This window comes from Natator depressus, chromosome 2 (assembly GCF_965152275.1).
Source record: "Natator depressus isolate rNatDep1 chromosome 2, rNatDep2.hap1, whole genome shotgun sequence".
In the NCBI taxonomy this organism is placed as follows: Eukaryota; Metazoa; Chordata; order Testudines; family Cheloniidae; genus Natator; species Natator depressus.
Genome location: NC_134235.1, coordinates 219,313,187 through 219,337,893, shown reverse-complemented (window position 1 = coordinate 219,337,893; position 24,707 = coordinate 219,313,187). Strand labels below are relative to the sequence as shown.

General features: G+C 38.8%; 1 protein-coding gene across 6 annotated transcripts in view; it reads left to right on the top strand.

The window, feature by feature from the left end:
- AKAP9 (A-kinase anchoring protein 9) overlaps positions 1-24,707 on the top strand; it is a 218,370-nt gene that overhangs the window by 159,372 nt on the left and 34,291 nt on the right. For 5 of the 6 annotated variants that reach the window (XM_074945942.1, XM_074945947.1, XM_074945945.1 and 2 more), the window contains 8 exons: positions 3,594-3,806; positions 6,635-6,673; positions 7,924-8,156; positions 10,580-10,699; positions 12,906-13,082; positions 13,207-13,311; positions 15,392-15,544; positions 15,797-15,976. In XM_074945942.1, coding sequence (XP_074802043.1) covers positions 3,594-3,806; positions 6,635-6,673; positions 7,924-8,156; positions 10,580-10,699; positions 12,906-13,082; positions 13,207-13,311; positions 15,392-15,544; positions 15,797-15,976 — 1,220 coding nt within the window. The remainder of the gene's footprint in view (positions 1-3,593; positions 3,807-6,634; positions 6,674-7,923; positions 8,157-10,579; positions 10,700-12,905; positions 13,083-13,206; positions 13,312-15,391; positions 15,545-15,796; positions 15,977-24,707) is intronic. The other variant, XM_074945943.1, reaches the window with a different exon arrangement.

Below are 24,707 nucleotides of genomic sequence, written 5' to 3'. Positions count from 1 at the left end.
CTCCCCAGCCCACTGGCTCAAGGTCCAGGGTAGCCAGAAGGATCCCATGTGTAATATGGGGAGTGGGCTAACCTTCAATACCTTTGCCTCCAGGGACTGTTGGTGTGCAATTTTGACAACAATTTCTCCCATTAACAAGTCTGGTTTTACAATACTGGAAACATATTGAATCCATTCATATTGATAAGTGTCAAACAATGATCTCTTTCTTTTTTAACAAATGCATCAAACCTTAATATTTCCCAATATGACCCAGAACATTTTGTGTTCCAAAGTAGCTAGTGCAAGTATCTGCATTTCAGTGCATCCCAGAGCTATGGCTGTGTAGTTTCCTATTTCTAATATTTTTTTTTTAATGGATAAGCCATGTGGTAGTATTAAGCCATTACTAAAGATTCCATCGGCCTTTTAGGTTACCCAGACCAATTTGGACCAAGTCTACGTTGGCATGTACTTGTTTTTGTATCAGGCTGTCCTGTAGCTGGGACAGAGAGCTTAATTTATTTTTAAGTTCCTGCAGGTCTTCAGTATCTTTTTTTTTTTTTTTTTTTTTAACACACAACAGTGCTAGCAACAAGACAAAACACAAGACAAAACATAGAACACAAAACACAATTTCTATTGTGACAGTAGATTCATGGTATTGGGTTACTTTTCAGCTGGCATCAGCTTTTCCTGATTTTTCTGAAAGACAAAAAGAACATGTTTCTACCCCTTTTGGGGTGGCAGATTATTGCTTAAAATATTTCTTTTACAAATACCCTTGCTGATTGCAGGCAAAACAGAGGAATTGCCCCCACATTTTCCTGTTTTTGTTCTATAGGTGGGCCAGGTTTCAATGGCTTTTATCTTTTAAGGGTTATGGGGAAATTATCCCACTGTTTAGTCATTAAATCCCTGAGTTTTCCTTCTTATACAGCAGACCAAGTTTATAATGTTTTTCCTGCTGTGTTAAGCTTTAAGTTTTATTTACAGGTAATAACTGAGAAGCATCATTACCATACGACCTTAAAGGGTTTTTCCAAAAATCATACACACTATACGTTGTTACAGGGATACTTATTATCATTAAATTTATTAAAATTATCTTGTTATCCCATGCCTTTTATTTAGGCAATTTGTTTGCTGACCAGGTGTGTCCTTTATCTGCAGCTCCTTTGTGCTGCTAGTTCTTTCCTTCCTTTATCATTTAGGTAATTTGCATTTTCACAGAAGCTTCCTGCTTTTGGATTTAAAGCCATCAGCAGCTCAGAGACTCTATCTTAAAAGGGACACAATCAGCTTTCACCAGAGTTTTGATTACTTTTAACTTCTGCTTCCAAAACACACAGCAATCTGAAAAAGAAAACCCAACCTATTGTGGCTCCCTTTGGAGCCCTAATAGCATTTTAATTAAGTAGCATGGTATGTTTGCATTTCTTTTGCCCCTTCTACAATATACCCTGCACATGTTCTGGGGCAAATGCACATTCCTTCCATAGTTTAACTTCTATAACATTATCCATATCAATTTTTACATAAGGTGTAACTATTTCTTTTTTTTTTTGCTTACAGAGTTTTCATGTACCTTTATCAAAGTGACAGTCTGATTACTCAGAGCCATTTTAAGACTCAGTGTTTCTAACATTGCTTCTTCTTGTTTTGTGCACCTCACCCCTGCGGTTGCTTCAGATAGGCACTGTCTTTTTTTTAATTTTTTTTTTTTTACTACAACTCTCATCTGCTATTTTGTTACAAAAACAAACAAACAAAAAGAATCCAGATTTTTTTTTTTATATTCTCCTGATTTTGACTGCCCTGCTGCAGCCACAACTTAAAAACATTTTAAATTTTGTAAAGCATTGAGTTACCTTTTAAGGGTTAAATGCCAAATCCAAAAGCCAAACAACACTAATTACCTGTGTCTAGCAAAAAGGTCTGTCAGTTTTTCAACTTTGAATTAAAGAGTCAAATGGATTTTTAGTGGCATTATTTAAAACAAAAACAAAACCAACTGGTCCTTAGAACTTTACATATTTACACACACAGAGATAGATACATACACATTTTCTTTAACATCCCTTCCACACTGCTCTGGTTTTTTTTACATCTTACATTCCCTTTATACATTTGAGGCAGCTAAGTTCCAATAGAATCCTCTTATGTTCTTTTAGCAAATTTGACTAAATTGTCCAGTCAAATGATTTTAATCAGATAGTTTATTTTTGCCTGGCTAATTTACAGACATTCCTTTGGAAAAGGGCCCATTTTTCTTTCAGAATGGCTGCAAAGAAACCAAGAATGCTCTTTCTCTAACACTTTTCCTTTTTAACATTTTCACAAAGTTTAGCTGCTTAATTCCCTCCAGCCTCTGCAGAGTTAACTTTTTCACTCTTTTTGTATTCCTGGAGTGCCTCTTTCACTATTTTCAGCTGGCTTTGGGTATTTGTAGCCAGCACCTTCCAATTGTCTGCTCCCTTTTCCGTTTGTGCCTTTTCTTCTTTACATGAAGACAAGCGGAGGGAAGAATCCTTACTTGCCTCCCACAACAACCAAATTGCTGCTGCATCTCTTTTGGCAGCACTAGAAGGTTTGTATATGAGGATATACTGAGCCAATCTATCCTCTAGGTCCGAAATAGTGCAGAGATCAGCTAGGGCTTGTTTAGTCCAAGGACTGTGCCCAAATTTTTGAAGGTTTTGTTTAAAAGGTGTAATTTCTTTAACAAAAGGTGAGGTTGGAGTTCCTTCTGACTCCATTCCTCCCTCTGGTACTGGCTTACCCTGTTTTCTTTTAAACATCTTAACATGGATATTTCAATCTCTTTGTCACTGCTGGTATTACTTAGCAAGTGACACAGCCTAGATTCTGAAATCATAGCTTAATCTATGCGTTTTTCCCCTGCTACCTTCCCGGAGTCCAGCAGGTCCCCTGCTACCTTCCCGGAGGCCAGCAGGTCTGGTTAACCTATTTCTCCCTGCTACCTTCTCGGAGGCCAGCCGGTCCGGTTAACCTGTTCTTCCCTGCTACCTTCTCGGAGGCCAGCAGGTCCCCTGCTACCTTCTCGGAGGCCAGCAGGTCTGGTTTAATCTGTTTTCCCTGCTACCTTCTCGGAGGCCAGCAGGTCTAGTTTAATCTGTTCTTCCCTGCTACCTTCTCGGAGGCCAGCAGGTCCCCTGCTACCTTCTCGGAGGCCAGCAGGTCTGGTTTAATCTGTTTTTCCTGCTACCTTCTCGGAGGCCAGCAGGTCCCCTGCTACCTTCTCGGAGGCCAGCAGGTCTGGTTTAATCTGTTTTTCCTGCTACCTTCTCGGAGGCCAGCAGGTCTGGTTTAATCTGTTTTTCCTGCTACCTTCTCGGAGGCCAGCAGGTCCCCTGCTACCTTCTCGGAGGCCAGCAGGTCTGGTTAACCTAATAGAAATGCCTAGCTCACTAGAGCTGGCGGTGTGCACACCAATATTTACAATAACTGAGGTTTTTTACCAATATTCCCCCTTTCGCCGTTAGGGTTCTAGAATTTTTATGTTGCCTCAAATTCAGGAAATTCTGCCATAGCACTGAAATTGCAGTTCGAAAATTGCCATACTAAATTAACCTAATATTTCTGCTCAACAGGCCTCATTGATGGTTATGCAGATGAAAGAGCATTTCTGGAAAAACAAATCCAGGAAAAAACAGATATAACAGACCATCTTGAGCAAGAGCTACTATGTACAGGTAACAAATTGCAGGAACTAGAGGCTGAACGACAGCAGATCCAGGAAGAAAAGGAGCTACTCTCCAGACAGAAGGATGCCATGAAAGCAGATGCAGGACCAGTAGAGCAGCGTATGTATTCTACACAATCTTTCTATGAGGTTCTCTCATATTTTCCTACTCCATCTTTAGTAAATTTTCAGAAGTCTTGACTAACTTTTTTCTTTTTTAGTATCATTCATAGAACAATGCAATAAGGCCAACAGTTTCATACGTGGGTGTCTAATTTGACCACAAAAATTAATATTTAGGCAACTAAAAAGAAAGTAGCCTGATTTTCAGAAGTGTGAGCAACCACAGCTGCCAATAAAGTCAGTGAGAAATGTCGTTGCTCAGCACCTCTAAAAATTAGGCCACTTTTAGGTGACCACATTTGGACTTAGCTGCTGATTTTAGACACCCAACTTTAAAAATGTTGGCCTAACTCAGTTCCTTCCTAGTACAGTTAGCTCTGTTGCCACTGTTTGCACAAAAAACTCTACTTAAGTACACGTGATTGAAGTAGTCACACAAGTTCACACATGATTAGACACCTGAGAAAGGTGTATTCTTCCCTCACCAAACGCCTCTTTCGGGGACGCATTATTAGGAAAGAATGTAACAAAGATGATGTCACAGATTCAGTTGAGCTCCCTCTGCAGGGTGGCATAGCAGACTCTATTAAGGGGAAATCCAGCACCTGGATCCCCAGTTATTTTAAGCCTCCGGAGTCTGAACAGGGGCCAGGCACTGTCCCAATCTTGGGGTCTCTAGGTATGCTCTCGGAATGCAGACCCTCACCTAACATTTCCTTCAGAGAGCTATGACCACATGGCCCAGCTGCCTAGCACCTGGAACCAGTGCTGACTCCTCAGATTCCCCCCTGTAGCTTAAACACGTCGTCACCAAAATCCCCTCAAAAGTGTGAGGCTTCTGGGTTGCAGTTTGACTTTCTCCAGGGAAATGTGGTTGTTGTAGCATACAACGCATGCACATACTTTGCCCAGATTTTTAACAAATTATTGTTCTGGACTTAATCACACAAGTAATATACAGATCCATACAAAATAAGTAACCCTACACAGTAGAACCTCAGAGTTACAAACACCTCAGGAATGGAGGTTGTTCATAACTCTAAAATGTTTGTAGCTGAACAACATGTTATAGGTTGTTCGTTCAAAAGTTTACAACTGAATATTTACTTCATTCAGCTTAGAAACTTTATGATGCAGAAGAAAAATGCTGCTTTTAACCATCTTAATTTAAATTAAACAAGCACAGAAACAGTTTCCTTACCTTGTCAAAAACGTTTTCAAAACTTTCCCTTTATTTTTTGTACTAGTTTACGTTTAACACAGTACTGTACTGTATTTGCCTTAGTGTGTGTGTGTGTCTGTCTCTCTGCTGCTGCCTGGTTCCGTACTTTCAGTTCCATATGAGGTGTATGGTTGACCGGTCAGTTTATAACTTGGTGTTCGTAACGCTGAGGTTCTACTGTATGTGTTTTCCCTCACTTTTGCTCACCCTTCCTTTGGGGGTCTTTGGGGAAACCCTCTGAGCTGAGGTGGACAGGGTCGTCCTCCTCCCCCTGTTGCCTCATCTCTTTCTCTTAGCTCCCCTCATCTTAAGCTGGTGAAAATGGCTAAAGAGAGAGCACATAGAACAGCTCCTGCTCTTTATAACCTTCCAGTCCTCTGTCAGGTGACTCCCTAGTCAACCTCAAGAGGTGACCACAGAGTCCTATCAGATGATTTAATTGCTAAGCAGTCTCATTCTCCCCCCAGCCCCGCCTCGCTAAGCAGTTCTTCTGGATAGGAACTATCTTATTGTCTAGGTTGTTTGCATTTGAATAGAGGACCATACCGATTTAATGAGCCTCTATTGTCAGCCTGTATCACTACACCTTGGAATTTCAGTCCAATATGGAGATAATAAGACAACAGAGAAATTAAAGAAGTCTGTATCTAAAATGGAATCTGTAGTCTGACACAAATACATATAAAGGGCCCCTACTATCAAGTAGAATTCACAAACTGTACAAATACATTCCCAAATTGTCAGATATGGCAGGACAAGAAAAAGCCGCTATCTGCATGTAACCAGCATCACCCAATGAGTTGTCCAAAAGGAAGAGAGGTACTCTGGAAAAAAATATTTTGTGGCTTTTGATAGTGAAGGGACTCTTCTGTTAAATAGCACATAGAAAGAAACCTCCCAGTTGGTTTAATCTAGTTAACTGTTTACTTAACAAAAGTTTAACTTCATAAAGTACATGCATTTTTTAATCCTTCCTTCAACAAGGAACTAAATGTCTGTGAATCAATATTTGTTGAGGAGAAAAAGTTAGGACAGTGGTATTTAAACAGTGCTGTCTTGATCATTCCTATGCTATAAATGGCATGTGAAATGTTAGCATTTTATATAATGTCTGGGAGGTTTGATAATTGGAATAGTAAATTATCTTCAAGATTTTTTGTACACTTATTCAAAACATTGTTAAAGCTTTATTGTGAAATTATAGGATATAATCTTATTGTATATTTGCAATCTCAAGTATCCACGCTTATGTAATGAACAATTTACTAATAGTAGTCTGTTCATTCTTGTGCTAGAGTAGAGGAATCCTTGTATACAGTTTGGTTGGTTTGTGTACAGTACAAAATCACTTGAAAATACAAGTTTTTTTCATGTGCACTTTAAACTTGTGGACAAAAAATACACATCTATGTCATACTTCCCAGAATAACCAAGCACATTCCTTAAGTTATCACAATAACTATGTCTTTAAATACAGCATTGTCTTCAGCTTCATTTTCTCTTAATTGAATTCATTTCTCATAATTGAATAATGAGAGAACTGTAGCTGGCATGTGAATTACTTTGCTTCTTGTTTTTTGTTGTTGTTTTTTCTGTTCTCCTAGGCATAGTAGATGCTGCAGTCGATGCAGCTTCCCAAGCAGGTGTGTTTGTATATTGCATGGCTGATCTTTAATTGGGTGGCAGACTTACACCTGTTTATTATTTATTAATCAAGAACTTTTGAGCTTTCAGCTTACTGACATTACTGTAACTCTTACTGGCCTTCAGCTTTGATGTTATATTTCACACTCACCGTGTTTCTTTTTAATAACAAAATTTCTTATAATTTCTAAGCACAATGTATTAACAGATTTAATAAGCAGATTCATTAATAACCATCATCTTATTCACATATGAATTTTAAGATTTCATGCTGTATTGGAAGAGGTTTTTAATAGCCTTTTGGTTACTGTTAACTTGGAAATATAATTAACATAATGATTTGCTGGATATTGTTTTATATTGACATGTAATGTTTACCTAACAAAACAAGAATTGGTTAAAATTTATGTAAGATGATGGTATCCAAAGGATCTCAATTGTGTAGCAAAAGAAAATTGTATATATCTGGTGGTTTTCTTTTCATATACCTAAGTATCAATCATGTTTGTGAAGATTCTCCAACGATAATTGCACTTTATAGATCCCTAGTCTTCGGTCTTACCTCAAGGGATGGATAAGGCCAGGTGATATGACTCTTTGAAGTACATGCCTTTAATGTCTTATCAGAGTGATCCTAAGCTTTATCATATATGCTTCCCAGTCCTCTCCTGAGGACACCAAACCAAAAACTGGGGATCTATACAGGCCTTCTGAAAACTCCAATTACAAGTAAGTAATTTCCCTCTCTAGCTCACCTCACCAGGTCAAGTTCTGCAGTATTTCCCTTCACATGTTGTATATGCATCATGTGAAAAAAAATAAATTTGGAATGGATTAAACTGCTACAGGATGAGAAGATGGTTGGGTTTTCCATGCCTTGTTATAAAGCTGTGCACCTTCCTCAGTTGTAAACAGAACTGATGCATTTCCTGTATTGTACTATTTGTACCAACATCTTTAGCTTAATATGGACAATAAAGTGACATGATAAAGCTGTGCTATTAATAATCTTGTAAAGAAGATGATAGCATTTTAGCCATGTTGTCTGGGATTTATATGGGTTTTGTGGTATCGTGATAATTTTTAATAGAAAATACCACATTTTAAAAAAAATTAATATAACCCAAACCTGTTCACATCCTTTATTTGGGTACAGCATGGATATGCACTCTTGGGGAGTGGTTTTGCAGTGATGATATAATTAACTATGCATATCTAAAAGTAATATGGTTTCTTTATTTAAAAACAGAATTACTGGAGGAGACAGAAAAGCTAATGAAGGAAAAAATAGAAGTACAGCGTCAAGCTGAAAAAGAGTACGATGACCTCCAGAAACAAGTGAAGGCCCTGGAAACAGATGTGGAGGAGCAGGTCAACCGATTTATAGAGCTAGAGCAAGAAAAAAATGCAGAACTAACAGATCTAAGACAGCAAAACCAGGCTTTGGAGAAGCAGCTTGAGAAAACAAGAAAATTTTTAGATGTAAGTATTGAGAAAGCAAAAGACAGAAGATGTTTGTTTATGCTGTCAGGTGGGCCATACAGATGCAGAGATTTCTCTGAACTGCAAGAAATGTTATTTCTTTAAGACTTTGAACTAAAATGAAAAAATAGATATGACTGAACTTGCAGAGTGGTGTCAAGTCTAGAGATGCCATTAACACTGCTTTAAAAGTAGAGTGCCAAGTTGAGATCTCTAAATTTAGAATATTCCCAATGTATTTTGAGGTATAATTTGGTTGCAAAATTTAATTTATTTAATTTTTTTATTTAATATTTCTAAACTTACAAATCTAAAAGTCTCTAAAATGAGTAAGAAAAAATGAGTGTTTAGAATTGGCTTTGTGTATGGCAAAGTATACTGTGTTTTCCAGTTTATAAAAGTTCAGGATGGGATTTTCAAAGGAGCCTAAAGGAGTTAAATATTACACTCCTATTGAACTTCAGGGGAGTGGGTGGTAAGCTCTCTTAGGCTCCTTTGAAAATTCCATCCTTTTAGTGGTTTGGACTACATGTAAGTTTCCCTGACAGCCTCTCCAACCACACTCTACTGGAGTCCCATTCCATCTGTCTCATCCCCCTACAGCAGTTGCAGGTGAACGCTTCCCTTCTTCCAGGTTGCATGTCCTATTTGACCACTCATTATGCACACTATCTGATCTTTCCCTGTTTGCAGCTGCAGCTACCCTTCCTTCCACTCACCATGCCTGACCTTCCCCTGCTACCAGGCTGCCACTGGAGTGCCCCCCTGCAAGCTTCTGTTCAAACTCCACCCCAGCTTGTATTACATCTGCTCTCTCTTTCTGCAATCATTCATGCAGTTTTTGCACCAGCAGAGTAGGTGTGGTAGCAATCTGCAATTCTGACTTGGCAGGAAGTCTCCTGCAGAGGATCATGCACCAAAAACTATTTTAAAAGTTAACTATAAGATTAGACCACTGGTAATGATGTTCATTCATACTAGGTGAAATTCACTGGGATGCAGTGGATCAACACAGTGCCCTCCAGATCACTTCAGTTCTGTGGTAAAGCTGTGCCAGGAAGTCTACATGCCACTGGATCTGCAACAGTATGGATCCAGTGTCAAAATCAGTGCACAGGGAACACAGAATAGCAATGGCTGCCATTGTAGCCCATGGCTAGAAAAGCAGCCTGGAGGAGCTGCACTGAAATCCTATCTCCTGCTTGTGTGTTGGAGGTGATGAATTCCACCCTGCTACAATTAATTCTCTGCTCAAACCCAGTTACTCCAGTTTTGTGTAGGGAGGGATGAATTTTATCTGTAATTAATATAACAGCTAGAATATTTTGTGATGCCACCTCTGCATTATTTACTACTAAGCAGTGTGAACTGGAAGACCTGTCTAGAAATATTTTATCACTTAGATGAATTTGCATTATTTCATTTTGTGCTGTTCTGATGATGTTGTTACAATTCAAATTAGTGTTTTTTCTATGGCTAGGTTCAAAATGAACATGTGACAAATCCATCACTATAAATTTAACACAACTTTTGTTAATCAACAATGTGTGTTTAAGAGCGACATAGTACTCGGCTAGAATGCAAATAAACTCTTTATAAATACATTAGAATTCTGGTCTTTCTCCTGCAGTAGAATACACCTGGGTTCATTAAATCAGCAATTCATGGAGGTTAATGTTATGTCTCACTATATTTGACTTTTGTGAAAATTAAAGACACATATTATTGTGCTAATGTGGCATTAAAAAAGAGAGAGAATAAATTTCTTTGCTGCTGTGTCTTAGACATTTGATTGTTTGTTTTCATTTAGCAGACAAACTTAATCTTACTTTTACAAACTGACAGTTGGGGAGGAACTACGGCCCATGTTGTTACAAATGTTGCAGCATTTTATATATTAATATTTAGAAATTATTTCACAAATGTCACAAAATGTATCTCAAACAATCTGATTTTATCAAGACAAAATTAATATGCAAAATTCAGATAATGTATTCTTGGAATCTGTTTTTTGTAGTTGGTGCCAGACTAATATTAGTATAAGTATTCAGACTTCAACACTTGAATTTATATTTGTACTAAATATATTAAAGAAAAAGGAAAGTTAAAAACATCAAAATAATAGGCTTCTCACTGGCTGTTGCCGAAGAAATAATACACTCTGATGCAGTAGTATTGGATCCATAGGGAAATACAATATCTTTTTGTTTTTTGACTGATCAAACAGAAACATATGAAGTACGGTGGCTGTCCAATAAGTAAGAGGGATTTAATAAAATAAAAAGCGATCATGCTACCTAACAAAAACTGGTATATATAAAACAAACTCACAGTTTGCAGAAATGAGATGATATATGCGTAATTTGAATATGGATCTTTCTAATAATATTTGTCCAAATAACATTTTCATAATTAAATTTCAGGAGCAAGCAATTGATAGAGAACATGAAAGAGATGTGTTCCAACAAGAGATACAGAAACTAGAGCAACAACTTAAGACTCCACAAAGGTTTCAACCTATCAATGAACACCAAACCAGAGAGGTAACTTTTTGAAGTATTATCAGCTATGCTTAATGAATGTACATGATAAAAGCAAATGATGAACACACTGTAAAAATCTTTTTATAACATTATTTTATAATGTACATAATCTGCATCTTTTGCACAGCAAGAAAATAAAGCAATATGGATGAAGAGTGAAAATGTTGTTTGAAACAGTAAAATAATGCAGAGTTTAGCTATCTCAGTAACAGACACTTTTGAAACAACTAATGAAGATAGATAAAACTTCTTAAGAATGTATGGAAATGTTCAGTCTATTTGCCAATTTATCCAGGTTTTTATACTGGAATATGTCTCAAGTGTTGAAACTATTGATTGTGAAGAAACCACTGTAAGTGCACATATATTCATACAGAAGATAGTCACTAATAGTTGACAATTAACTAGCACCCCACACATAGAGAAATTAATAGAGAAGTCGTCACTTTTAAGTTAGATACACGTGGAGGAGCAAATAGCCTGCTATTGTATTGTCCAAAAATGTCATGATTTGTAAGGGCCTGGTTATAGGTGAAAAATCCTATTATTGAATGTGAAAGACTAAGAGATAAAAAACGGAGGGTATTACTACATAACATAATGTAAATGAATTATTAGACTTGCTTTTTTTAGTTGCATGGAGGGATATGTAATAATGTTATGTGAACTTTCAGATACACTGCATATAGACAATGAGGAGAAGTGCCTCTGTTACATGATCTTCCTATTCATTAAAAGTTAAACAGAGTCTTCTTCTGTCTCTTGCTATAGCTGACATGTCTGTATTCTTTACACTAGCACAGTTATGAAATATTATTCTATTTTATATAAGTGCATTGAGCAAGAAGCCGTATTATATTCTTCTCTTTGCTTTCATTTTACATTACTAACTACTGTGTTTACTTTCTGCTGTTTAATGTTGTCAGTTCTTCCACAATGGACTATCATGGAAGCATAGTGTGAAATATTCTTTTCCATTTATCTTCTCCCTCTGGGATGTCTAACTGGTTGCTTCAAACTTGGATAACGCTTTCAGGTGGATGGCACCCTTCCATCTGATCTTTCTATCTTCCATCTGTCAAATTGCATTGACTCTGTTAGTTCCAGGCTAAATCATAACTTCTAAATACTTCAGATACTGAAATTCACTTCTTGAATGAAAAGCTGTTTGTGTCCCATCTCTCCCTATCACTCAGTTTAACTCAGACCTTATCTTTGTGCCTCAGGCTAGATGTTTTGCACTTGTTACTCTCACGTTTTCCTTATCTGTAATTCTGTTCATGTCACATCTAGAACAGTGCCACAATTGTGTTTACCTTCGACGTACCTCTGCTGAAATCTTTACTTGTGTCTTAATTACTTCCCATCTTGACTGTTTTCATTACTCCCTTAATATGATGCTCCTAAGCCTTGAATGTCTCAACTTCAGGAGATTCAGAAGGCTTTATCTAGATGATGTTTTCTACTGCAGAAAGTGAGGCCATATAATCTATATCCTCTGTTACTTTTGCTGACTACCTAGCCATCTCCAAATCCTATTTAAAAACTTAGGCAGAAAACAAAGTTTCTTGTTAATCTAGAGTTAAGGTAGAATTGTATTATCTGACTTGAACATTAAAGATCTAGATGAAGTTAGAGTAGTTATAAAATAACCCTCAAAAGCTAAAATGTTTTGAAGTATGGAAATGCATAATTAAGGTTACCCAGACAACTTTAACTCTCCCCCCAAAGCAACATGAGCATTTTGTCATTCCTTCTTTCACAAATTATTTTTGGTTCAAGGACTTTTGGCACAAATATTTTTTTAGGACTTGAAGAATAACAGAACTGCTGGAATTGAATTTGTTCTCCAGTGTCAAGACACTTCTTCCTTGGATGTTTCAGGGATCCCACTGATAAGCTTCACAGGGATACCACGGTATAGGTCTTAGCCCAGTAGGGAGTCTGAGGACCTTCAGAAGGACAAAATAGGTTGTAGGAAGTAGCAAATGCCATCACACAAATCATAAAACTTATCAGAGGCATAATTTGTATTTATTGGATTTGGAGCTACAAGACTCTAGTTTTGCACTGTTTTCTGCCATGGAGGTTGGACATTCATTAACAGAGGAGGTTTTTTCTCTCAAAAATCAGTGTTATACTAATGCTAGAAACACATTCCGATATGCTACAGAGTATTCACCATGCTTACCATGTTGTCCACCAGGTTGAACAGTTAACAAACCATCTACAAGAAAAAACAGACAAATGCAGTGAGCTTTTGCTCTCTAAAGAGCAACTTCAGAGAGATATACAAGAACGGAATGAAGAAATTGAGAAACTAGAGTGCAGAATAAGAGAACTGGAACAAGCCTTAATTATCAGTGCAGACAATTTGCAAAAGGTATTGTGTATAAAAGTTCCATGCATTTCCTACTATTCTTCATTTACCTAAGAATAATGCAATGTTTACTCAATAATAAATAAATGAAAGCTAAAGTAGCTAATATTATAATACTTGTTTAAAGGTGGAGGAAAGAAAGCGGTGTGGAGCTGCCACTGTGAAGGGAGAATTGCCCCTTGAAGTACAATTGCAGGCTGAACAAGAAGCTGTAGACAGAAAGGAAAAAGAGGTAGAGTATCTCTAAATGTTCAGGTTTGCTTTTAATATGAATTATTTATTAGTGATTTTTGCTTTACACCTGACTCAGTGCAGCAATCTGTAGTTCACTGTTTATACACTGCAGCAAGGCCATATTGGACAGTGATCTCAACAACTCCCACAAGCTGAGCAGGCTTCTGCCTGGTAATTATTGGAACAGGTTCTCCCAAGGACCTCCTAAAGTGTTGTAGGCAGTGGTGGTGTTTATTGAATGGGTGGCACTTTTTGGTTGAATTGTTTTCCCATCTAAGTTCTAGTGAAGCTATTGTGTACACTTGTGGAGAAAATCTTGTTAGGACTATATATTTGGTTAGCAGACTGGCAGTGTTGCAAAACACCAGAGTTCTATGAGGGAAGACCAGATATGTGCTTGATTTTTAGATTCCCATTGCTTTTTCCTTGCAATGGGGAAAAATGTGCCATGCTTAACCTTTACGAGGGTGTTCGAGATAGTAAGGCACCCCACCACCAGCACTAGCCTGCACACATTAAAGGTGTTTTTGGAAAAGACCTACATTATACCTTTCCAGCCAAAAAATAAGTATCCTGATGGTAAACAGGATGGAGTTCAAGAAACCTTAAAATGAAGGAGTGAACATCATCCACAGTCTGATGCCTGAAATCCTCTTTTATAAAAATGAGAATCAGTACAAATGTAGTTCAGTTGTGATCACAGAAGTATTTATCCTGAAAGAAAGGATAAAAGGCTACATTCTGATAACACTGATATTGAGTCAGTGGAAAGAAGAGGAGGACTTGTAGTACCTTAGAGACTAACCAATTTATTTGAGCATAAGCTTTCATGAGCTACAGCTCACTTCATCGGATGCATTCAGTGGAAAATACAGTGGGGAGATTTATATACACAGAGAACATGAAACAATCGGTGTTACCATACACACTGTAATGAGAGTGATCACTTAAGGTGAGCTATTACCCGGGAGGTGGCGGAGGGGAAGAACCTTTTGTAGTGGTGATCAAGGTGGGCCATTTCTAGCAGTTGACAAGATTGTCTGAGGAACAGCGGGGGGGAATAAACATGGGGAAATAGTTTTACTTTGTGTAATGACCCATCCACTCCCAGTCTTTATTCAAGCCTAAGTTAATTGTATCCAGTTTGCAAATTAATTCCAATTCGGCAGTCTCTCATTGGAGTCTGTTTTTGAAGTTTTTTTTGTTGAAGAATTGCCACTCTTAGGTCTGTAATCGAGTAACCAAAGAGATTGAAGTGTTCTCCAAGTGGAGTTACTCCAAATTCACATAGTGTAAATGAGATCCAGATATGGCCCATTTAGTCTAAATTAAGAAATAAAAAGGACATGGTCACATGAGTTAAGTATAAGAATAATGGGTGAGAATTTCAAAGGAACCTGAGGGTGCTAGGTACCCAGATCTCATTGGAATTTGGGCACCTAACTCTGTTAGGCTCCTTTGAAAAGCCCAGCCAATATCCTAAAATGATTTTAAACATAATGGACCAAGCTCTTCTTTTAGTTACACTCTTGAAAATCTGGACTCTATTGATTTCACTGGAATTATTCCAGATTTATACCAGTGTAACTGAAAGTGGAATTCAGCTCACTTATATTTTTAATTGTTTTGAAAAGGCTGTTGAAGGCAGCAATAAGAGAAGCTCATGTAAACAGTTTTTAAAATGTCAGTTAAGTATTTTGAGACTCTAAAGCCATTGTGAGGTAGAACTGGTAAATTTAAATGAGCCCAGTTCTGCAAGCTCTCCCTCACTGGAACAGTCATAGTGATTTCAGCTGATATCAGTGGGAGTTTTGCATACAAATAGCTCGCAGGCCTTCAGAGGATGGATGAGTGACCTGGTCTACTTCCAGATCACTATTTCCAAATCCATTCAGTCTTAAGAATCAAATGTATCTTTACAATCAACATGGCCAGTGTTTTGGTGAACACAGATCTCATTTGAGTAAAATTCTGTTATTTTCAGAAACAAAACTGATCCCAGATATATGTTGTTGTTTTTAAAATGTGGATCTGCTGTGTGTCTATTAACCTCTTCGATCCACATTTTGGATGTGCAGATCACAAACCTTGAAGAACAACTGGAGCAGTTTCGAGAGGAACTAGAAAACAAAAATGAAGAAGTTCAACAATTGCATATGCAATTAGAAATCCAGAGAAAGGAATCCACTACACGATTTCAAGAACTGGAACAAGAGAATAAATTATTTAAGGTAATTATCCGACAGACAGGATATAGTTTCATTCATGTTTACCCTGAATAAATTCATTCTGGGATAAAACCAAGATCCTTAACTCTATTTGATGTCTCAAGTGTTGTACTATTCAACATACAAAATATAAAAAAATTCATATAGCCATTCTTTATTTCATGTGATCTTCTATCATTTAAATAATCTATTAATTGAAGAATATTCAGAAAAGGATACATGTAATTACAGCACGTTATGGATTTTTTTTGGTAGGATGAAATGGAAAGAGTGGGGCTAATGATCCAGAAATCTGAAGATGCATCCATAAAGGATCATTGTCTAGTACCTGGGAAACTTGCTCAGATCATGCATGAAAAGGAGCAGGAAATAGATCATCTTAATGAACAAATAACAACACTGCAACAGCAACTTGAAATCACAACAGACAACAAAGTATATTCTTTTGAAATCTTTTGTTTATATTTAAAGAACATGTTTATTTAGTCATTAATAGAATGCAGTGCTCTAACCTTCAAAATTAATTACTATTTATCAGTTATTGTATGTATCTGACATTCTGTTAAGAAAATACATTAGAATTATATTTGCCTGTATTTGTTTATATAATCATGTATTCTTTGCTGTTTTTAAGTGCTCCTGATCCTCTTGCAGCCTATCAGGATGCAGACATCTGAGTTGCATCTCAGCATACTTACTGAATTTATTCTACTGTCTTGTATATATGAGATATATTTAGTAGGTTGCATTTTGGTGCCACCTGCTGGATAATGCTTCATTTCTGAGATTTCTTCTTTTCAAACTAATGAAGCTATGAGTTCACTGAATATGTGTAAATGCAGCCTTTCTGATCATACCATGAGCCATAATCCTTTTCTAATATAATATAACGCTTGCCGGATCTGCAGGGATTTCAGGCAAGAGACTTGCAGCACTATATTGATAAGACAAAGTGGAATAAGAACCATTTCCAATATTTTCCATACTTTAACTGTTCTAGCTTTTTGCTGCTTTCTAAACTACTATCAACACTTCTTTTTCTCCTGTAATAGACAATGGACCTGATTCTCCACTGGCTTGCATCCATTTTACATGAATATGATTCAGGGCTTGTCTGCTGTATGCATTAATGGTTTGATTTAGTCCTCTTTGTTAATGTGCATCAGCAGAGTGCAAAGAGACAGTTAGAGCATAGCAGCTAGTGCAGGATAGATTCACCATCCCAGAAGAGGTACTTCTGATTTAAACTAGGATAAGCATGAGGAGAAACTGGTCCAATGTCTCATATCTCATGTAGAAAGCAAATTGGGTGATTTATTGTGGTGGGATTTTATCTTCTATTCAGATAGTTGTACACATGACTCTATATAAATTTTAATCATAAACATTGTCTCCAAACACAAATATTCTTCATTTCATATAGCCTTTTGGTAAGTCATAAAGAACAGCTGTGTGTACACTTAGGAGCTGGCTGAGCATTTTGGATTTAATCCCACAAGGTGATATTATTTTTCCCTTTGTTTCACAGTCAGGGCCTCTGCTGCTCTCGACCCCTGTTTGTTGCAGGCTTCTTTCCTTGGGTTATGTCCCAAAGCCCAGTCTTCAAACCCTGCCAGACCTGCCACAGGTCCTTTCCCCTCAGTGACAGGTATTCCAGCTGCCTCCACTGCTTTAGAAATTCTCACGTTCCATCAAAATGCAAAGTCTGCTGCATTTTCAAGAGCAGATCTGTGAAACTGAGGAAGGACAGACTGAAGTTGCTCCTTATGAAGTATTCTTTGAGACCTCTCTCCTCTTTGGGGTGTGAATTCCACCCTTCTTCTCATACATTGGCCTCAGCCTCTTAGCACTTCAGTGACTTCTCTGGATCCTGTAATCAGAGACTATGGGGCATACTCAGAGACTTCAAAGCCTTTCAAGAAGAAAAGACACAGATCCTGTGATAGGGAGCCTAAAAGAAAAGAAGTAGCCCCGAAGACCAGGAAGTAAGGAACCCTCAGGTCCCAGTACAAATACTGCTGAAGCTGCTATCTCCTTGGGCACCAAGACGCCAGTACCACCAAAAAGGACTTCCAACGTGCTGCTTGCTGGAAAATCTTTCAGCAAATAACCCTATGTGGCACCATTGTTTCGGAACCCTCCAAGCACAGGGACTCCTCAAAGAAACTGTCCTCGACCCCAACAACCTTCTTTCTTGGACCACAGAAATAAAGAATGTACAGACCATCCATCTGTATTGTCTCCACTGCTCAGTACATTTCAATCTGAGGAACAGTGCCCGGGATTACCGTTACCGAGCAGATTCTCCTCTCAAGACCTGTGAATGTCAGAGGAGCCTGAATGCGATGTGCTGAGAGGTGCCAAGAGGAATTTCCTGCCAGTAGCAACAAATCTTCTGGTGCTACCACACCCTGACACAAGAACTTGGCCACCAATACCAGCGCGGCTACTGGTACCAGTTTGACCGCCAGTACCGACACTGTCCCCAGTACCAATGCCTCTGGCTTCTCTGCTGGATGCTGACTCGGACATTCCCATCCAGGATACCATTACTTTTCCATTCCAGTCTCCCTCTCTTGCAGTATATCCAGAGGATGAGACTCCAAGGGCCAGTCAGTGATTGTTCTGTTGGCCTTTTTAAGAACAACCATGGAGTCCCTCTCCTTTAACATGTGCCCTGCCACATTGGGCTTTCTGGAACCTTTGGGCCCCTTACCAGGATCAACTCTATATAATGCCCTCACACAAGAGGACCTGCCAAGAGCAGCCGCCACCAGTACCCTGGGACTCTCTTCCCCACAAAGATCTTCCAGAAGAACAAGAAATGAGGGTAGAGGAGAAGGCATTGCCATCTAATAAATCCTCTTCCTCACCAGATGAGAGAGTTATGTCCCCTCCACCATCCTATGTGGATGACTGCAATATCTTCCAAGAGCTCATGAATAGAATAGCTAAGACTTTATAGATCCCCTTGAAGAAAACAGAAGAACCACAACACTCACTGGTGGAAATGTTGTATACCTCTCCTCAAGAAAAGGTAGCCTTATCTATTAATGATGCCATGCTGTCACCAGCCTGTACAATATGGCAAACACCTGTTAACCATTCTAGCTACAGGCGAGGGGGCTGATATAAGTACTGTCTATCAGCCAAGGGTTGAGAGTGTCTTTTCATCCATTCCAGACCAAATTCTCTGGTAGATCAACTACTCACAACAAAGAATTTAAACAGCTGGATCTTTTTGGCCACAAAAGCTACTCTTTGGCCACACTACAGTTCAGGGTTGCCAACTATCATGCCTTGATGGCAAAGTAAGACTATGAATTATAGCAGATCTCTCACTGTATTGATTATTTGCCTCAAGACCAGAAGGACCTGTTTCAAGCCCTCATCACGGAAGGCCAGATGATCGCCAGAACTCCTCTGTAAGCTTCCCATAGTGCAGCTGACACAGCATCTTTCTTTGACTGCCACCATGGTCATTCATCAAGCTTCATGGCTGCAATCCTCCAGGCTCCCCAGGGAGGTACAAAATACAGTGGAGGATTTTCCTTTAGAAGGGCCCAAGCTCTTCAGTGATGCCACAGATGAATCCCTACACTCTCTCAAAGACACTGTGATCTCTGGGCATCGGCATCCCTGCATCAAAAAGAAAATATAGCAAGTCACAGACACCTCAGTGATCTCACCAGTTCAGTATCCAACCTCCCAAAGACCACCAGAACACTTAAGAAGAGGTCCATGTTCCACAAAAAGGGCCCATCATCTGCTGTTTCCTCCCAGTCAGCGATTTCTTCCAAGCAGCCATTTTGAAGCTTTACTGAGGGCCACGAATCACTGCACTGTACGGCTCTACACTGCATTGTCCTACCCTCCACGTACCCTATGGGGATTGCCTCTCCCATTTCATGCCTTCCTGGGAGCATATAATGTCAGAAAGATGGATACTAGAAATAGTTTTATCTGGTTACACCATCCAGTTCAACTCCCTCCTACCCCCACCTCCCCATCCCTTTTCAGTGACCCTTCTCACAAGGGTCTTCTAATCTCTCCTGCTTCCGGGGGGCAATCAAACCTGTTCCTTCCAACTTGATTAGAAAGGGTCTACTCCAAATACTACCTTGTGCTTAAGAAAAAAGGGGATGGAGACTGATCCTGGATCTCAGGACTCTGAACACTGTCATCCAGACACAGCAATTCAGGATGCTAATGCTAGCAGCAATAATTCCATCATTAGATCCAGGGTACTGGTTTGAGGCCCTCAACCTCCAGAATGCATATTTCCATATAGCTGTGCATCCGGCTCACAGACCTTCCTACAGTTTGTCATTGGTAATGACTGCCACCAGTACCAAGTTCTTCTGTTTGGTCTTTTGACCACACCGAGAGTCTTCAGAAAATACCATAGCAGACACCCTGAGCAGGCATTTCAGCCAGTACCATGAATGGGAGCTAAGCAATCTGGTCTTTGAGGAGATTTGTCTTGCCTGGGGCTTCCCAGAGATAGACCTATTCACGACACTGTCTAACTTGAAATGCTGGTGTTTCAGTGTGGCTCAACTACTACATCAGTCAGAACATTCAGTTACCAGTTTTTTTTATCCCAAACCTCATACTTCAAGGGAAGAAGCCAGTCTTCATACTCTGGACGTGAGAACAGCCCTTGCTTTCTCACTCGATAGGACTAAGCCGTTCAGAGCTTCTCCTAGACTCCTAGTTTACTTCACAGAGAGAATGAAGGAATCATCAATTTCCACCCAAAAGTTATGGAAATGAATACATTGTAGCATGTTATAAAGCTTCCAGAGGCACCTAGAGTGACTGGCCATCCCACCAGGGCACAATTCACCTCTATAGCCCTACTTAAGAACATGCCTATCACAGATATTTGCAAAGCTGCCGCATGGTCATCTGTGCACACATTTTCCCAGCACTATGCTCTCAGGCTTGCTTCTAGGGCAGATGCACCCTTTGGTGAGGCTGCTCTCTGGTGTGTACTGAATCCATCTGCTCAGCATCCGCCATCGCCAGAGCGCTGCTCAGGAGCCACCTGAAGTGCAACACCCATTGAGACAACATCTTAGAGAAGGGGAGGTTACTTACCTAGACATAACTGGAGTTCTTCAAGATGTTTTGTCCCTCTGGGTGCTCCACTGCCTGCCTTCCTTCCTCTCTGCTTTGGAGTTCTTACCCGTGGACTTTGTAGAAGAGAGAGAACTAGAGCAGCGAGGACAGGTCCTCCTTTCCCTATGTGCCCTTGGACCCAGAGCATGAGGATGTGTAGGGTGCAGGCATGGGCCCGCAGACACTGCTGACAAAAATCTCTGATTGAAACTGCCCAGGCATACACACACACTTGAAGTGGAGCATGCTGAGGGACAAAACATCTTAAAGCACTCCAGGTGCTCTCTTTATCAAATGAACACTAGAAAACCCCCAGAAATGGTTACTTGTGTCTAGGGGCTTATCTACACGGAGCAGGAATGCAGACTATGGGGCTGTGATTTCTAAAGCGCACCAATGTGTGTTGCTCATTAACTGGTCCATATAGAACCTATTAGGTTCCCTACTTTAACTAGTGCTGTTAGAAAGAGTACTACGTTAAAGCGCTCTAGGGAACATTACAAAGAGATTAGTCATTATAGTATAGGAGTAGTGAGTATAGTGTACATTACACATTACAGTATTTACAAAGAGAAAAAGTCCCGAAAAACCCTGATTTTTTTTGACCTATGTAAAACTCAAAAATTGCTAAAAATAACCCCCAAAATGAAGTTGTTAGATCGTGAAAAATAGAAGCCTTGCTCAGATTCAACCCATATTATCCCTTTCTTAACTTCATCCCATCACTCTTAGTTATATTCTCTAGCATGTTAAATAATTCCCTTCTCTCCTTGGTGCAAGATGTAGATATAAAATAAGACTAGACCTTAGATCAATATTTCCCAAAGAATGGATTGTGATGTGCCAGTGGGTCACAGAAAGGTTCTAGGAGGGTTGTGGATCCAATGCAGAGGGGAGGCACCCCACCCTGCACTTACTCTGCAGCAGTGGTTCCTGTCTCATGGGGTGGTTGGGTCAAACCAGGTTGCAATGCCACTCACTCAAATTTTGCTCAGTCATCCCTCTGTCATGATGGAAAGGTGGCTGGGCCAAACCTGAGTGGCGCTGCAACCCCATGCACCAGGTCGCAATGCCCGGAGTAGGAAGCCAGGCCCAAACCTGTAGGACAGGAGCTGCAGGGTGAGGGTGAGGCAGGCTTGCCCTTCAAACCCCCGCTGGGGCCTCCCCCACCTAAACGAGCCGGTATTAGGGTTGCGGCACCAGGGCAGAGGGTGCTGTTGCAAGTGGCCAGTGCCCTCTCAGTGGGGCAAGGATGAGGAGGAGGTGGCGGTGGAGAAGGAGGACACTAGCCTATGATTTTGTGTGCCCCTCCCTTTCCAAAGATGGACCCTCTGCAGGTCACAAAATCAGTCAGAATGCAGTTGTTGGGTCGTCTTGCTAAAAGTTTGGGAACCACTACTTAAGATCAATCCCTTCAGTACTCTTCTAGACCTCTTCCTCCCTTCAGTGTTTTTGTTTTTAAAATTAGTTTCTTTGTGGCCTTTTGCCAACTTTCAGTCTATTTGACTGAATAATATTGCATATTATACTCATGCGTAATTAAATGAATTTTGTGTGCAGGATTTCTTGATACTATGTGAATGCTTTACTAAAATCCAAATAAAGAACTAACAAATTTATTAAGCATAAGCTTTCGTGGGCTACAGCCCACTTCATCGGATGCATAGAATGGACCATATAGTAAGAAGATAGATATGTAGATATAAATAGATATATACACACATGCACACATACAGAGAAGGTGGAAGTTGCCATAAACAAACTGTAAGAGGCTAATTAATTAAGATGATTAATTAATTAGCCTCTTACAGTTTGTATGGCAGCTTCCACCTTCTCTGTATGTGTGTGTGTGTGTGTGTGTGTGTGTGTGTGTGTATATATATATATATATATATATATATATATATACACAATCTTCTTACTATATGTTCCATTCTATACATCCGATGAAGTGGGCTGTAGCCCACGAAAGCTTATGCTCTAATAAATTTGTTTAATCTCTAAGGTGCAACAAGTACTCCTGTTCTTTTTGCCGATACAGACTAACACGGCTGCTACTCTAAAATCCAAATGTAATTCTGTGGTAAACCAATCAAATGTCTGTAGCATGATTTCTTTTTTATAAACCCAAACTGCTTGTTACTCATGGTTGCATTACCCACTAAAAGATAAATGATTTTTTTTTCCTCAACAGTTTTACTGGGGTCAGAAATGAGACATACTAGATAGAAATTGTCAGGATCACTCTTCTTTCGTTTTTTGGAAATCAGTACCTCACTTGCTTTTCTTCAGTCTTCTAGGATTTCTGCAATTCTCTCGTGACTTTCCAAAAATATGTTTATTGGAAAATGTATATAACATATTAGGATGCAAAATTGGCCCTACTGATTTATATCTGTTCACATTTTCCAAGTAATCTTGCTTTTTGCCATTTTTATAAGATCATTTTACAACTTTACAATTTTCCTAATTGTCTAAATTTATTTAAAGATAGAGAACAAAGGGAAATTCAGCAGTTTAATCATTTTGTAGTCATTAATTTTATCCCCAACTTTCTTTATTAGCTGACCTATTTTCTCTTTAGTGAGCTTTTTGCTCCTGTTAGTCTTCTGAAAGCCCTTTTTACTCTGTGAAGTACTTTGGCTATCATTAACTCATTGTTTGTTGCTATCCTTATCTTTTCTGTACAAGTATTGACTGACTGAATATTCTTGTTTGATTGCCTGCTACTTTTCCATTTCCAGTACAGACTTTTTTTAACCTAAGAGATTTGAGCAATTCCTTATGAAGCCACGTTGACCACTTCTTGTTTCTCTCATCCTTATTCCTCTTACTCTGGTGCACCTGTATTATGGTGTGTTTAAGGGTCCTCCAGCATTCTTCTATACTTGTGGAATGAGAAGTTTCTCCCACTGAACGTTTCATATTATATTCTTAATTCTCCAAAACAAATTCCCTTGAAATCTTATACTCTTTTATTACTGCTGCTGTTGGTGAACTCTTTCCTTATTCTGGTAAATTTTTATGTTCACTGACCCCAAATTTCCCTTTTCTTCTCTTATTCAAGCTCAGAAAGAAGTCAGTCTCTCTTTTGTTCATATTCTCCATTATCTGCATCATAAAGTCATCCTCTTCATAATTTAGGTACCTCAGTGAGGACATTATTGGGCTGTTTCTGTCATTCAACTAATTTCTGGGTAGTTAAGAATATGAATCTGGTAACTTCAAATATCATGAGTTAGTCCAGAAATGTATTGTTTTGCTCTGCTTGTATCATCACAAATCTCTTTGTTGCTGAATTGCTTTGACAGCATTATAGATTCTTTTGACAAATAGTGCTGCATCTCCATCTCTCTCTCCTTTCAGTTAAATTGTTGTACAAAATAAATTACTTCATTACAGGTGGCTTGTACAGAATATATATACATATATGTAGAAAAGAAAAGAAAATTCGTATTATATTTGTGCTTAATATTGATATAGTTAAGGGCCTGTTTGCATTTACATTATAAATCCATTATATTTCACATTCCATATAAAAATCCAATATATATTTTAAGTGGTAGAGTCAATATAGCTTTATTTTAATATAACTAGATGAATATATATTTGGAAGGGTGAGCTGCTTCTTTTTAATGGTGAAGAAATACAGTATCTGACTAATCTAGTTGAATATAGTATCTAACTTGTGTATGCTAGAACCCTCAGTCTTGAAACTGTTATTTTCAAGACTGAGGATCCACTGCTTTTTTAGAGAGAGGGAGATTATTTGTGTAATATACTGCAAGATGATTTCTTTGAAGGTAATATGATTCAAAGAACCTTTGTTTCTTGGGTGCTGGAAGTCAAACTATGTCTAAGGCCTTGATTGTGCAAAGAGATTTATCTGCACAGACCTTACCACAGCTGGTAGTCTCTTTAACCTCAGTAATAATTTGCATTGGGGATGGATGTTGTCAGAGTTTTAGACAAGAAAGCTAGAAAAATATTATGAAAGCCTCAGCTTTCACATGTAGCTTTGTAGAAAGTAGATAGTTCAGTA